General features: G+C 42.9%; 2 protein-coding genes across 4 annotated transcripts in view; both read left to right on the top strand.

The window, feature by feature from the left end:
• The window catches only part of pofut1 (protein O-fucosyltransferase 1), a 7,079-nt gene extending 2,968 nt beyond the window's left edge, over positions 1-4,111 (top strand). The window contains exons 5-7 of the mRNA XM_032522060.1: positions 474-666; positions 1,687-1,929; positions 3,099-4,111. Coding sequence (XP_032377951.1) covers positions 474-666; positions 1,687-1,929; positions 3,099-3,293 — 631 coding nt within the window. The 3' untranslated portion in view covers positions 3,294-4,111. The remainder of the gene's footprint in view (positions 1-473; positions 667-1,686; positions 1,930-3,098) is intronic.
• A 288-nt stretch (positions 4,112-4,399) lies between these two features.
• Positions 4,400-15,186, top strand: kif3b (kinesin family member 3B). Of its 3 annotated transcripts, none has more exons than XM_032522023.1 (9): positions 4,400-4,508; positions 5,372-6,885; positions 7,144-7,245; positions 7,857-7,979; positions 8,708-8,826; positions 9,730-9,846; positions 11,494-11,599; positions 11,945-12,150; positions 12,350-12,603. In XM_032522023.1, exons 2-9 carry the CDS (start codon positions 5,392-5,394, stop codon positions 12,453-12,455), a joined length of 2,373 nt encoding a protein of 790 aa, XP_032377914.1. In that variant the 5' UTR covers positions 4,400-4,508; positions 5,372-5,391; the 3' UTR covers positions 12,456-12,603. The 3 variants fall into 3 exon arrangements, with proteins under 3 accessions (XP_032377914.1, XP_032377915.1, XP_032377913.1); XM_032522024.1 differs by having other exon boundaries at positions 4,414-4,526; XM_032522022.1 differs by having other exon boundaries at positions 4,416-4,572; positions 12,350-15,186.
• The last annotated feature ends 233 nt before the right edge of the window (positions 15,187-15,419 follow it).

Consider the following 15,419-nt stretch of genomic DNA (forward strand, 5'->3'; position numbering starts at 1 on the left):
AAAAAGGCACCACAAAGTTGTTATTTTTTTATATGTGTGGGTTTTCAGACGGCCCGGGTTTTTAATTAAAAAACATAAACAGACCACTGCTGCTTTGATTTTAAGTCTATACCGAAGCTCTGGTTTTTAGTTGGTCTTGTTGGTCTCGATACCAATCCCGTCCCCACCCCTGACGTCATTAGTTTTTGGTTCTAAACCAGCAAATAGTTGGTGCCGCTCTGGAACCAGTTTTCCTGTCTGAAAGCTGGTTCTTTTGCTGTAGAAACACAAAGAACTGGTTAGCGATTAGGCGCCAACTCCAAACAGGCCCTACAAACTTTATTTGTGGAAAACGGGTATGACTGACGGTATGACGGGGATGACTGACGGGTATCTGAGGTTTTCATTTTCCGTTGATTTTTAATGACAAAGGTAGAGCCTCCTCGGAAGTGGTTAACAGGCGGCTTCTCCTCATGCTTCCCCTGTTTGAAAAGGTTTCCTCCTTCTGAGCACCCTGTGCTGGCGCTGCCGGGGGCTCCGGCCCAGTTCCCGGTGATAGAGGAGCACGTGGACCTGCAGCGCTACGTGGTGTGGTCCGACAAGATGGTAAAGGAGGGCGAGGAGCACATTGCTACCCTGCTGACCAGGCCGTACGTTGCCATTCACTTGAGGATTGGCAGTGACTGGGTGAGATGTTCTTCACAACTTAAGTCTTAAGCTTTGGACACATTAGGGTTGTCTTCGCTCTCTTTTCTATTTTCACATTTAACAGGCAATCACGCATCTGTTCACTGAATATCAGACATCGCATTTCTGTTTTTTGCCTAGGAACAAAATCAGCACAGTCACTCACATGTACACATGCTTTTTTTTTTTGGTTTTCTAGCTTCTTTCCCAAAATTCATCTTGTCCCCACATGCACAGTTGAGAAAAATCTTCGTCCACATGAAAAGTACCTAAGGACCTAAGTACTCGCTGGAATATGGTGTAACGATGGTCCAGTGTGTTTTTATCCTTGGTGGGACATTTATTGTGCTGTCTGTATTTTGACAGTCGATGGCTTTTGCTCTGTTAAAAGTCCCCAAGAACAATGAGCAAAGAGTCTGGATTTTAAGTTACCTGGTCAGCCAGGTGTTGTACCACCCCACTAACACACGCCTGAAGTGGGGTTATTTAAACACCGACCAGAATAAAGGAGGGAAACTCCAGCAGTGAATAGAACGGTTTACAGTCAATGAAAATCACTACATAATGTTTTTAGCACCACGACATCTGTACACCCGCCTTTGTTTATGTAGAAGCAATAGTTACGTGATCCTCTCACAGGTGCTGGGAGCCCGGCAGTTGTAGTTTACTTTCCAGGATGTGCTCACAAAGCCAGGTTTTGGTCAAGTACAGGTCAGCGGATCTTGAAAAAAGGCATTGCGTAGTTTGAAGTGCCCGCTGTCGCAGCGCTCCAGTTTGCTTCCCCTGTCGTGGTCTGCGGAAAATCCCGTACAGAGCTGCTGCTCCTCTAACTAAAAGCTCCGTAGAACTTTGTGTTAAAGGTCGTCCCTGGTAATGTTTCTGGAGAGAGAAAGTTGAAAACTGAACAAAGACAAACAGAAAAAGTACTAGAGAGCACAACGCTGAGGCTGCCAGCCACCGTCTTTAATCCTATTTATCATCTATTCACATCTAAATCTTTTTGTTAACCCACCATTACAGCAAAATGCCTGCAAAATGCTGAAGACTGGCGACGCAGGGCCTCACTTCATGGCCTCCCCTCAGTGTGTCGGCTACAACCGCCAGACGGCCTTGCCTCTCACCATGACCATGTGCCTTCCTGACCTGGAAGAGATCGGCAGGGCCGTCAAGCTGTGGACGAAGAAGACCTTCGCCCGCTCTCTCTACATCGCCACTGACTCAGAGTCCCACAGTAAGGAAATTGAAAAGCTCCTCAAGGACAAGGTAGGTTTGTAAAGCCTCTGTGATGCCTTCACAAGTGTGCCATGACTCACTACTGCTTTACATTCTGCACTGGGGCTGTAACCATATGCATTATGAAACAGAAATCGCGACACTCTTCCTTCCAACTCCCAGAGTTAACCTTCTCGTCCAGATCCAATGTTACCGCATCTTTAAATTACAATTGGTATTAGTCCTTTTGGTGCCTTAACCCCGTTTTTGTCTGGTAAATGTAACTTACTGTACAGACGGCTAAGCTGCTAGCTGGCTGGGGGGCTGACTGTGGATGTGTCCTGGGCCGGAGGCTGTAATAATAGTGGATGTTTACTAGCTAGCTGGGGGGGGGGGGGGGGGGGGGGGGGGGGGGGGAGGACTGTGGATGTGTCCCAGGCCTGGGTTGTTGTCAGCTCTCATCCCGACTGAAGCCTCGCAGCACCGGGAGACTGAGGCAGACAGACAGGGCTGTGCTAGCTAGTAAGTTAAATTACCATTAGATTAGTTGTCTATCCATACAGTTAACGTTACTGATGAATTTGTGGTAGCCCAGAGTTGTAAAATAAATACTACTACTATACTAAAAATAAGTGAGCGTGATTAACTGTCATAACCTTACCCACCAAGAATGACCTAGCATTACTAGTAGCTACTTGCTTGTCAACCAGCACCTTTACAGTAGGACAGTAGGCGCACTTTTCCTCTTCAGTCCCCCTACAGGTTGGGAGCAGAATTGTCCATTTTTGTTACATTAATAATAACACATTTTATTTGTATTGCACTTCACAGTTCAACAATCTCAAAGTGCTACAGAGCATATAATGCTATTAATCAAAAAGTCAGTAATTAAAAGATAAAAAGATCAAGGACAATAAATAGTTAAGAGGAATACCTATAAAATACATTTAGTAAAAAGCTTTCTCCCGAAAAGTCGTCTTTACCATTATTCTTATGTCTCGTTCAAAAAACAAAAATGAATTTGGAAACATTATTTGAAGGTACAATAGAATCTTTGGTGTTGGATCGATCGATATTGAAATTGATCAAAATCAATAAACAAGGTCTCTGTTGTATTACTGTGTTGCAAAGTGAGGTGTAATCAATGAAAAAAAAGATGATGTTTATATTGCATTTCCCCACCTGGTTGTTTATTTGTGTATTTCATTCCGGCTTTTCAGGTGAAAGTGGTGAGTCTTCAGCCAGACTCGGCCCAAATGGACCTGTACATCTTAGGCCGGGCTGACCACTTTATCGGCAACTGTGTCTCCTCCTTTTCCGCCTTTGTGAAGAGAGAGCGGGACGTCCATGGCCTTTCGTCCTCCTTTTTTGGCATGGACAAGCCTGGGAAATTAAATCACAAAGAAGAACTCTGAGCACAAGAGTCGCATGGTCGTGTCCTGGATGTTGATGCTGGAGGACTGTCAGGAGGCGAGGGAGCATGTGGAAAGCAGTAAATATTTATATATGACGGGATGGTTCTTAAAGGCAGGTTCTTTTAGAGTGGGTTTTTAATCTGTGAGAAAGAGGGAAGGGCTTTTTAAATATGATGATGCAGCAGCTACTTTTACCAAGAAACGCTTTAGTTTTGTCTTTTTCCTACTTAAAAGTCCAGTATTTGAATGTGTTCTGCTCAAGATTATGCTTCTACCTGCTTTAGCTACTGCCACAGTCTGTAGCTACAACCATGTTTTACAATCCAGACATGTTAGCAGGTGACCTTAGTGAACCCTGGGAAAGACTGCAGTGCCAGTGATCATGTTCTCTCTCTCTCTCTTTCTCTGTCCACCTTTTCATCTCTCCATGTCTTTTCCAGCTTGCTCTTTCCTTTCCTCTCTGCCCTCCATTCCAAGGAGAGCACAGTAACTGATCCTCCGGTACATACTAATTATAGGGAGGAAAAAGGACACTTTCCACCTCTCAATTTACCAGGACCAAAAATTGATGTATTGTGTGGAACCCTGTAGTGAATGTTGTGGGGACAGTATTGTTATTTGGTGAATGTGAACACATGTTTCATGGATGTTTTGGGGAAACAAAGAGTTGATTTGCTCTGGTTGAATTGATTAAATGCAAGTGGGGGTGTGTGGCAAGCTTATTGTCTTCCTCTGTGTGAATGCAATGTTTTGGAAGTTGAATGTTTTCTATAATGTTTTTCACCAATAAAGTGATGCACACTAATGTTTTAAAACCAGCAGCCTCAGTCTGTTTACCTCCCTGGCTGGAAGCTTAGCTGTGAGTACAGTTGAATCAGCTGATATACTAAGCTATGATGGACAAGCTTGTTGAGATGGTTGCCAGATATGCCACGATACCTTGCATTTGTATTCTTAAAATCATAATGCATGTATTTGGCTCGCCACTTATTTATTCACCGTTAAAGTTTTTGCGACTCTATACTTAAGTTAAAACGTTACAAATTCTCGCTAAAAATTACACCATTTATATGGGTGACTGTTTTCACCACGTCCCTTTTGGGGAGGATGCAGTGGTTGAATCTGGCAACTTTGTAACCGGGACCGTTGTGGGGATGAGCAACGGCTAATGGCTGACTGGGAGTTCTGGATTAGCTAGCTAACGTTGGCCAACTGGTAAATCTTTAACGACATGTATGTGTGCCCGGTGGAAAGCTGTGTTTGTATTGCATGGGTGAATGTATGTAATGTGTTTTTTTTATTTATTTCTGTACGGTGTTTCAATCATATCTGCCGTTGCTGTTAGCTTTAGCCAGGTAATGCTAACGTTACCAGCCTTGTAGCTTAGGTTACCAGTGTGTTTGTCGTTGCTAGACCGGTCTTGAGTTCCCGTTATGGGCTGCATTTTACATAGCTAAGCTAACGTTGGTTAGCTAATTAATCAACTAAGCAGCTATTTACCCACGGGTTATCAACATGCAATGGCGTTTTTACAACGGTTGTCACTTGATAACCTGGAATTCCAACGATGATTACCGTAGTTAACATATAACTTTACTCCTATAGTTGCCGGTTACCTAACGTAACGTTAGCTAAGTTAACGTTAGCTAAAAAGGTGTAGTGGTACTTCGGTTATTTTCTACCTAACAGAAAAGCAAGTTACTGTGTAACGTTAAATTCTGCTCTTCATCTTTGGCAAGTAATATTATGAAGAGGTTATTCATTTGGACCAATTATAGTTGGCGTGCTGTGTTTTGTGACATCTGGAAAAATCATTGTCCGCTAACGTTAGTGTTTCCACGTACAAGACGTTGTCAAGTCCACGGAACATAACGCCATAGCTGCAGTACAGGTGTCAGTGTCAGGTTAGCTAGCTAGCTAACGTTAAATCTTTGCCCAAGACTGTCAATGGCTTTGTATTACATCGAGCTTTTATGAGTCTTCCAGTTTGTAAGAAGAAATGTGTGTGATTCATTAACCATCAAGTTTGTGAGTCACCATCACAATTCACTAATCATTGAATGTGTCTTTTCCACCAGTTTCGGATGTGGACACTTGGATGTGTATTGGTGAACTGTTCCTGAAGCTGCACTTGGAAGACAGAGCCTACAAAGTGCCAAGCCGTGTTGGTTGGTGTTCCTTCTGCAACATGTCTAAGAGCAAGAGCTCTGAGTCGGTCAAGGTGGTGGTCCGTTGTCGCCCTATGAATGAAAAAGAGCGGGCAGCTAAGTTTGAAAGGGTGGTTTCTGTTGATGTCAAATTGGGCCAAATTATTGTCAGGAACCCCAGGGAGGCTTCAGCCGGCGAACTCCCCAAAATCTTCACTTATGATTCAGTCTATGACTCAAACTCCAAACAAATAGATTTGTATGATGAAACCTTCAGGCCCCTGGTGGATTCAGTTCTACTTGGGTTCAACGGGACCATTTTTGCCTATGGGCAGACCGGTACAGGGAAGACATACACAATGGAGGGGGTGAGAAACGATCCAGAGAGGAGAGGGGTGATCCCTAACTCCTTTGAGCATGTTTTCACTCACATTTCACGGTCTCAGAATCAACAGTACCTGGTGAGAGCATCATATCTAGAAATTTACCAAGAGGAGATCAAAGACTTGCTCTCCAAAGACCAGTCGCGTCGTCTCGAGCTCAGGGAGAGGCCTGACACGGGTGTGTACGTTAAAGACCTTTCGTCATTTGTCACCAAGAGTGTGCGGGAGATTGAACATGTCATGAATGTGGGAAACCAGAATCGTTCGGTGGGCGCCACTAACATGAATGAACACAGCTCCCGTTCTCACGCCATCTTTGTCATCACTGTTGAGTGCAGTGAGTTGGGTGTCGACGGGGAGAACCACATCAGAGTTGGCAAACTGAACCTGGTGGATTTAGCCGGCAGTGAAAGGCAGACCAAGACCGGCGCTCAGGGGGAGAGACTTAAAGAAGCCACAAAGATCAATCTGTCGCTTTCGGCTCTGGGGAACGTCATATCTGCTCTGGTGGATGGCAGGAGCAGCCACATCCCCTACCGAGATTCAAAACTCACCCGTCTGCTGCAAGACTCTCTGGGGGGCAACGCCCGCACTGTCATGGTCGCCAACATTGGCCCGGCATCCTACAACGTGGAGGAGACCTTGACAACGCTGCGCTATTCCAACAGGGCGAAGAACATCAAGAATAAACCACGTATCAACGAGGACCCCAAGGATGCCCTGCTCAGGGAGTTTCAGGAGGAGATCGCGCGGCTGAAGGAACAGCTGCAAAAGCGCTCTGGAAAGAAGAAAAGGAGGAGGCAGAGGAGGAGGGTCGGGGATGGGAGCGACGGTGAGGATCTGGAGGAAGGCGAGACGGAGGATGACGAGGAAGAGGGGGACGACAAAGGAGATTACTGGCGGGAGCAGCAGGAGAAGCTGGAGAGAGAAAGAGAGGCCATCATGGAGGATCATAGTCTGGTGGCTGGGGAGAAAGCTCGTCTGCTTAAAGAAAAAGAGAAGAAAATGGAAGATTTGAAGAGGGAGAAGGATGCAGGAGAGATGCTTGCAGCCAAAGTGAAAGTAAGCACATTTTCCCACACATGGTGTGTTCCTGTACATCCAGTATATATCCAATTAATTTGATTCCAGATTTTCAGATGTTGTTTCATTTGATTCAACAAATACACTCACAAGTCAGTAGATCTTCTCATAAGTCAATAGACCAAATTTCTTTTATTTTCATGCAACCCAATTGGTGAAATGTATCTGAGTCAGTTTCTCCACAATGCGACTTGAAGTGGTTTCATAATTTCTATTTATTTTCCCTTCTCAATCCAGGCAATGGAGAGTAAGCTCTTAGTAGGGGGGAAGAACATTGTGGACCACACCAATGAGCAACAGAAAATGCTGGAGCTGAAGAGGCAGGAAATCGCTGAACAGGTATCCCAAACATCCGGAAAATGTAACTTTACTCTCAATTAGAGCTTATGGTTTAAAGGTCACAAATCACACGGTCTCAGTTTGGATCCTATCCCAATTCCCTTGAACTTAAAACTATCCACTTGCTCCATTGATGTAGACAGGGCACATGAGTGTGTCTTTGCCTCCCTTGTTTTGCTGATGTTGAGTATTCCCACTGTGATGTCCCTGAGCAAGACACTTAACCCTAGTTGCTTGTGCGACCTCTGACATGTATAGCAATTGTAAGTCGCTTTGGATAAATGACATGTAAAATATCACGTCCGTTTCCTCCAGTTTTGGATTCCTCAAAGTGGAAGAAGCTTGTATCCAGTACACCTGGGTCCTGTTCAATTGGGGTTAAACCATTCTAGACTAACATGCTGTTTTCAAGCTCAAATAATCATTTTATTTCTCATCCAATTCATATAAAGTTATGACAACACTGTCGTCGCGTCCACATGATACAAGCCTTCCGTGACCGTTGTGTTTTCTATCTAAACTGTATACCAACATGACAAGCTTAATTTGAATCATAGCTTTAAATGAAAACCGAGGTTTGAATTTCAGAATGTGTTCTTCTGTGTTTCCAGAAACGGCGAGAGCGAGAGATGCAGCAGCAGATGGAGAGTCGTGACGAGGAGACTCTGGAGCTGAAGGAGACCTACAGTTCTCTGCAGCAGGAGGTCGACATCAAAACCAAGAAGCTGAAAAAGGTAGCAGCTGCAACTCCGGGCGGTCTGTCTAATGGCTGACTCTCCTTTCCTCCATCCACACTGGCACAAGAAACTGATTTCTGCATGCGCTTGCAGTCCTATTTTAATTTTGAAAGCCTGATAGGATAGTAAAATTAAAGCGTAACTCTCGCCAAAATGCAACCCAGGGTCTTTTTGTGAATGTACCTGAGTCAAACTTTCGTATGAGAGCATATTTAGGACAGAAGCACCACTTTTAAGATTTAGTGATTTCTCGTTTTTGGTCAAATGGCCTTTTGAATGGGAGTGCTAGGTACACGTTAATGCTAGCCTAAAAATAGCTATTTTTAAAACACTAAGAAGGCTCGACACAACACAAGACTTTTATAGAAGGATCACCAGGGGCTCTACACAGGAACTCTAGCATTGAGAACGTTGTTTGTGTACACAGAGTTTACTAAAAAAAGGTTCCCGTCTGTGCCGCTACGCGTGGGTTGCTTCTTTCTATGTCTTTTAAATCTACTATTATGAAACAGACATTAAAAGAAAGACTTTTTAAATAATTTTGAAGAAGAGTTCCTTGGATTTCCTTTTTTTCTATACTACAATATTGTCTTTGTGAATTTGTATGTCCATTATTCCTCATGACAGTCAGGCAAGTGTCTAAGCCAAATTCTAACTTTTTCTTTTTCCGAAAGTCATTTCCATTATGTTAACCCTAGTTTCCTCTCTCCTTCTTTGTCCTCTAGCTGTTTGCCAAGCTGCAGGCAGTGAAGGCAGAAATCCATGACATCCAGGAGGCGCACATCAACGAGCGCCAGGAGCTGGAACAGACCCAGAACGAGCTCACCAGGGACCTCAAACTCAAGTATGGAGCCTGCATATCATACTGTTGGCCTGGCAGAAAGACATTAATCAATATTATATCTATTAGGAGCACCATCTGCCCTGCCAGAGTAGTGAACATATACTGTAACAATGTCCAACCGCCATCTGATTTCACGCTGTCAGACTTAAACACTGACATAATTAAGATTTTTGCCAATTTTTTTTTGCAAAGGGATTGGCAACGATGCAATCTATGCTAACATAATGCTTAATAAAACAGATGGAGAAAATGGTTTTCAAGTTGCAATTTAATGGTGTGTTCACACCAAATGCCAAGCAAACCTTTTCAAACCGCGTGATTAGAGTCAATGCAAAAACACACCAACATTTTTCAGGTTGCGTGATGATGTGTCGCATATCAGCTTTGAGATTCACATGCATAACGTAGCCAGGATGGATCTGAACTCCATTCAGAAAACAAGCATTTTAAAATTAGTTTTCTTGTCATGAACTCCAAACTTACAAATCTGGAATTCAGATTTTTTACCGATCGGCATCTGGTATAAACTCCTGTAAAAAAAAACTATTTATGACAAATACACAAATCTAGCACCGGCCAAACGAGCCAGTCGGCCGGCCATTCATGCATTTGCATGAATCTCTGCAGATTAATGACTAAACCTGTGTAGGCTACACACAAAGAAAGAAATATGCATTAATTTGTCAGATTTATAAAGCCACACATACGCCTAGTTCTGTTTTATTAATCGTTGTGGATCTGGGCGCACAAGCATGAGCTTTTCCAGTTTTTAATTTCCACTGCCACAGTTAGCCATAAATGGATGTAGAAATGCCCTCAAGGTCCCATGGCATGACATGTCATGTCATCTGTCTGTCTGTCTGTCTGTCTGTCTGTCTAATTGCTTGCTTGTTTCTCTTTCAGGCATCTGATCATCGAGAATTTCATTCCCTTAGAGGAGAAGAACAAAATAGTCCACAGGGCTTACTTTGATGACGAGGATGAATACTGGAAAACGAAGCCCATCACCCGTATAGAGGAGTAAGATACGGAATAATCCCAATAATCAACATGCTTTTTGTACATTCTTCATCTGGTTAGAGGTGCTCCAACTTGAGCTATGTTTTGCGTAAAAGCTTTTAAAAAGAGAATAAACAGCTTGTATTATCAATTAAATATGAATGTGTTTAAGTCAAATGTTTACAGCTGGGGTGTAGTATGATTTGTAGCAGAATTGTCAAAGATGTTAAGTTTTAAGTGTTATTAATGGTTCAGAGCTTTTGCCGTAGCCTACGTAAGTGGCCTCAAGTGTATACTTGAGTGTTGGTGTGTGCGTCGATCTCTTAAATAGCATGGTCGGCGTGTGTGGAGTGTGTGGTAGAGCGAGTGACGTGATTAGCTTCGGAGCGAGTAGGGTCTCCCCTGTGCTTTCTGACCACGGTGGGAAATCTGTAGCAGGTAAAGTTAAGTTGTTTTTTTAAGTTGGGGGATAGCTACCTGGGAGAAATAGGTGCAGGATGGGATTTGGTACCGTTTGTCTAGTTCATTCAGAAGCTTCTCAAAGCCTTTTTTATCCACCGTGTGGATGGGATACATATCTTCGTATTATATTTATATCATATCATATTTTTGGTCAAATAATACAGCATTGGTGATTTTGGTATGTTTTTTGGGTTCTTGTCATAGGTTGTGCCACTAACAAAAACAGGATTATTTGGCGTAATAACTGCAACAGGTTTTATTTTGGGGTAGTATCATGCACTCATGATTCGTTCCGTTTTGTTGTCTCTATCTATTTTTCTTCATGTACACTGTCACTCTGCCACACAGTCAACGGACGGCACACACCGCTCCACAAAATAAACAAAATCTTGCATACTTATTGTGACACTTTTGATATAATATCGCGCAACGTGATATTGCAATTACGATGTTAAGTCGAGATATCATGCACGCCTAGTATTGATAGGGGGGCAATGCACATTACATACACATTTTTGCAGAGATGCCCCGATCTGATCTGATCTGCTTATCATTGACACAGATATTGACCATATTTCTTGGCTTAACATAAAACCCTAAGAGTGAATTGTTGATTAAAGCTTGATAAAGGAGAACAGCTTAGAAAATAAAGACTAACATTTCTAATATTATTCGATGTGTTGATGAGCTATAAGTCGTGATGTGGAAACAACGTGGTTTTATTGCCCGCAGCGTTCAAACCCGTTGATAGCCGGTTCCAGTATTTGCCTGACAAGAGCAAAGGCAACGGAGCAAGTGAGCCATGAAATACGATCAGGAACTCATTTTTCTGATTATTCCGACACCGCATGAATGCAGTACAAATGCTCTATCTCGCAATGTTAATTAAGAAGAAAAATAATGAGTGTATCTACCCGTTGATTTGTATCTGCTCCAAAAATGTAAAACCTTCTTCCTTGGCCCTTCTTCACCCTTCCAAGTTTCCTAAAAAACAAACCGGGTGGGCTGTGTTTTGTTGCAGTGGTTACATTTCCTAACCACAAGAAGAAATCCGATTTAAGTAGCATTTCTAGAATACAGTAGTAGTACAGTGTTATTTCCTCTATAATGACAGAACAGTTGATTGCTTCATTGCATGACACATTAATACTTAGTTTTCCACACAATCCTGTATACGCTGTCTCATTCCCTGTGTGTCTGCTTCAGTGACCATCAGATGATGACCAGGCCTTTGTCAGCGGTTGGCTACAGAAGACCTCTGAGTCAGCATGCTCGCATGGCCATGATGATGAGGCCTGAAATGAGATACAAAGTAAGTCTCACATCCTCCACTCCTTTTTGCATTGATGAATGTATTCCCACAAAAACCTCCAGATGTAAAGTCTATATAGATAAACACCACAGACACAGTGGTCTTGCGTTTCCTCATCCAGTTTCACGGATTAAACCAAATGGTGCAAGCAATGCAATGCAGCATAAACAGTGTAGGTCCAGAGCCAATACATACAGTGCAAATATGCATGCAATTCTAAAATGCAATATATGGATTTTGTATATGCTCTTCTTCAGCCTTTTGACAATATATGTTCATCTTCATTGCCCCCACATATGTGCCTCGATTGACTTGTCTCATACGAGTTTGCTCTGTTCCTCCCAGGCTGAAAACATCATGATGCTCGACATGGATCTGCCCACTCGGACCACTAAAGAGTATCAGGAGCCGGTTATCGCCCCAACGGTGGCGCGGGCTCTGGAGGACGCTCTTAGGGATGAGGATGAGATCCAGGTAGATGCCTCAGGCTTTCACAGCAGCTTGGGATCAACCCCGCCCGTCAGCGCCAGCCTCAAGAAAACAAAGTCTGGGTAAGGCAAACTGTCACCTTCAGCTGTCCAGGCCATGAGTAAAATCCATTTTCAAGTGGCAAATACTGTGGTTAGGCTGGGGCTTGCTTTATTTGAAACAAAGAAATATACATGAAACCTCAACATGTGCAGGCTCTTAACCTTTTTCTGTTACTCCCACAAACAGTTTAACCCTCTGTGTTTGCTCTCTGTCACTCAGTCGACCAAGAACAGGCAAGAAGTCGAGCACCCCGACCTCACCATTCAGCCCCTCAAGTCCAGGATCCCCGCTTTACCCACAATCCCGCGGCCTGGTGCCCAAGTGACAGCTTCTACAACTAATATCACCACCAATCTCTCTTTTGCACCTTTCCACTTTGGGACTCCACTTTAAGAAAAAGGGTTGTATGTCAAGATGACAGAATATGGGATTAAGACTGATGCTGCTTTGTAGGTTTTAACTGTAACCACACCACTTATAACTGCTGTCAATAGCTTTTGAAACCCCTGAGTCAGTACGACACCAGGACAGCAGCCACGCATGACGCGTAATATCACTCTACACTGTCACCTTTCCCTACATTTGGCTTAATGCCACCAATGTCTTAAATATATATATATGTCACAATGTTCTTAATGTATAGAAAGAAATGATGGACTGCAGTATCCCCATGAACTTCTTCCTATCTTCCCAAATCTGTGTTAGGTGTAGTCCTCTTACTGTGGACATAGGTGGGAGGGGTGGTGGGATGGACGTGAAGACACATGGACTTGGCAGCCCACTGATCCACTGTCACTAAGTGTGTGTGTCCACATGTCTTTACGTCAAACATTTCAGTTGATGTCAAACAGCGCAGTTCATTTCCATTGTTGGAGCGCTGATAATGTTAGAACAGAGCTTTAAGACCTGTTTGTGTTGCGTCTCAAAGGTTTTTTTGAACATTTTGGGAAATAAGCTTATTTGCAATTTTTTAGCTAGTAAGACGACAACAAATAACATAAATTTGCTGAATATGAAGCTAGAGGTAATTAGCTTAACACATCAGGAAGTCAATGTTGCCAGCCCCAAAACAAAAATGGTTCCAGCAAACAACTCCCCAAAAACCCCAACATGTCAGTCTCCCATTTGTTTATTAGATGAAACAAATTAGAAACAATGTGTTAATTGGTAGGTGAGCAGACAGCGCTAACTGCTAGCCTTCTGCTTCCAGTCTTAATGCTAAGCTCATCACAAATAAGTGTATTTCCTAAAATGTTGAACTATTCATTTAGACTGAAATGCGCAGGCCAGAAAGTGAAGCACACTACAGACGTGTTGTGTGTCATAAGTTGCTGTAATTAGTAGACGCTGTTCTTCCTGGGGCACACGAGGTGGAGGTGGGGAACAATGGGAGAGAGCTCAACACATTCACACACCCGCTGTGGACACATTCTAGGTTGTAGGACATTGCAGTCGGCCACCAGACGTCCTAGCAGACCAATGCCAAGTGTTACCTCGGTCACTTCAAAGTTACTGTCCTGGGATGTGCCTCTTGATTCATCAGGGTCCCAAGGTGCCTTAACCTGTGTCCTTAATCTCTGCTCCCTTTGTTTGAAGTGTGCGCACACATTCTTCTCTGCTTGTGTTTTTTTTCATCACTCTCATCTGCTCATCCATTCCAGCATCAGGGAATTGTTACTACGGTCCAGATATTTCTGTCGGAATGGGGTGCACTCGTTACATGGAGAGGCAGAGCGTTTGGACACAGCATTCAACACCAGGTTTCTGGGTAAGGGCCACAGGAAGTCAAGGCACGCTGAGGGTGATGTATTCCCCCTCCGTTTGTTTTTTATACCTCATTTACCGTTGTGCAGAACTGGTTGGTCTAACAGAAGTCTAACACCCCCCAGGGGAGTGCTGAGTTTTTGACAGTAGTGGTGCTACAAAACTCAGTCGAAACACTACAGACGTCTTTATCTGAACACAAATCATTCTCTTTGTATGCCTACAGATGAACTATATGCAGTTTTAACCTCCACGGTTCGGCCAGCCTTTCTGCTGCTCTCTGTTCCCCATACTCTGGATACTGTGAGGGGGGGTGTGCTGTCCACTCGCTGCTACTGTGTAGGGTCTTACAACCCACTGTGACATTTCAACAGGCTTGGGTCAAATGGCAAATGAAGTCGTGTCAAAAATGTGTGCAGTTGATTGTGTCTAGCACTGACCATCAAGCCCATTTCAGTTACTAAAGAGTCTCTCTCGCTGTTTGACCCATGCCTGCATACCTTATATATGTAATAATGAATATAGACCTTAGGCAATCCTCAGTCACTTTTGCAGATATATACAAAAAAAATACAAAAATGGGTTTCCATGAAAAAAAATCTAACTTATAATCTTTCTTTTTTTTATACACAGATGTAGATATAATTTTCTATTCAGTTTTTTTCTTCTTTAAAATAGATTGTTTTATTTTTTGATCTTTGTAATTTAATGTTGACATTTTATTTTTTTGCGTCATACGTGTACTGTGTGTCTTCGCTTGTATTCATCATGGAACAGGCTTTAGTTGTTTGCGCATACACTTTACATTTTTTAGTGTATATTTTCAGTATGGGAGGTAAAAGCGCGGGTCAACTGTTGCACATTGTTGATTTGGGGAAGTGTGGTGACTGCTTTTAGAAAGCGGAGATTCACGTCACAGTTGAGTATTTACATGTTCACTGTACATTTTGCTTCATAAACACAAACAATCTTTAGAATAAGGCCTAATTGTTGTAACTAACATTGCAATGCTGTGTACCTGATGCATGATTTTAGCAGGCTTCAGTCATACCTGTTGGTGGTGTGAGTATTCATCATTCATAGGAATTTGGTGAAAATGTGAATACCTTTTGAATCTGTAGCCCATAGCTACGTCACTGGATCCAAACTCCATATCTAAGACTCTTGTGACCAACTTCTTTGTGCTGGTGGTTTTTTAAAGCCAAATAACGATGCAGATGCACCTCTGTCTGTGGCTGGCCATGTCTTCAACTTGTTTAGTTTCTTTTAATGAATAAAGATATTTCAATGATGACAACATTGTAGTATGTCATGTCTCTTTGGGGCTATTTCAATTTTATTTATAGTATCAAATCCTAACATCAGTTATCTCAAGACACTTCACGGATAGAGTAGGTCTAGACCACGCTGTAATATACAAAGACCCAACCGTTCCAGTAATTCCCCCAAAAGCAAGCAGTTAGTGTGACAGTGGCAATGAAAAATTTCCTTTTAGGAAGAAACCTGGGACAGTCCCAGGCTCTTG

Source organism: Etheostoma spectabile, chromosome 7, assembly GCF_008692095.1.
Source record: "Etheostoma spectabile isolate EspeVRDwgs_2016 chromosome 7, UIUC_Espe_1.0, whole genome shotgun sequence".
Classification (NCBI taxonomy): Eukaryota; Metazoa; Chordata; class Actinopteri; order Perciformes; family Percidae; genus Etheostoma; species Etheostoma spectabile.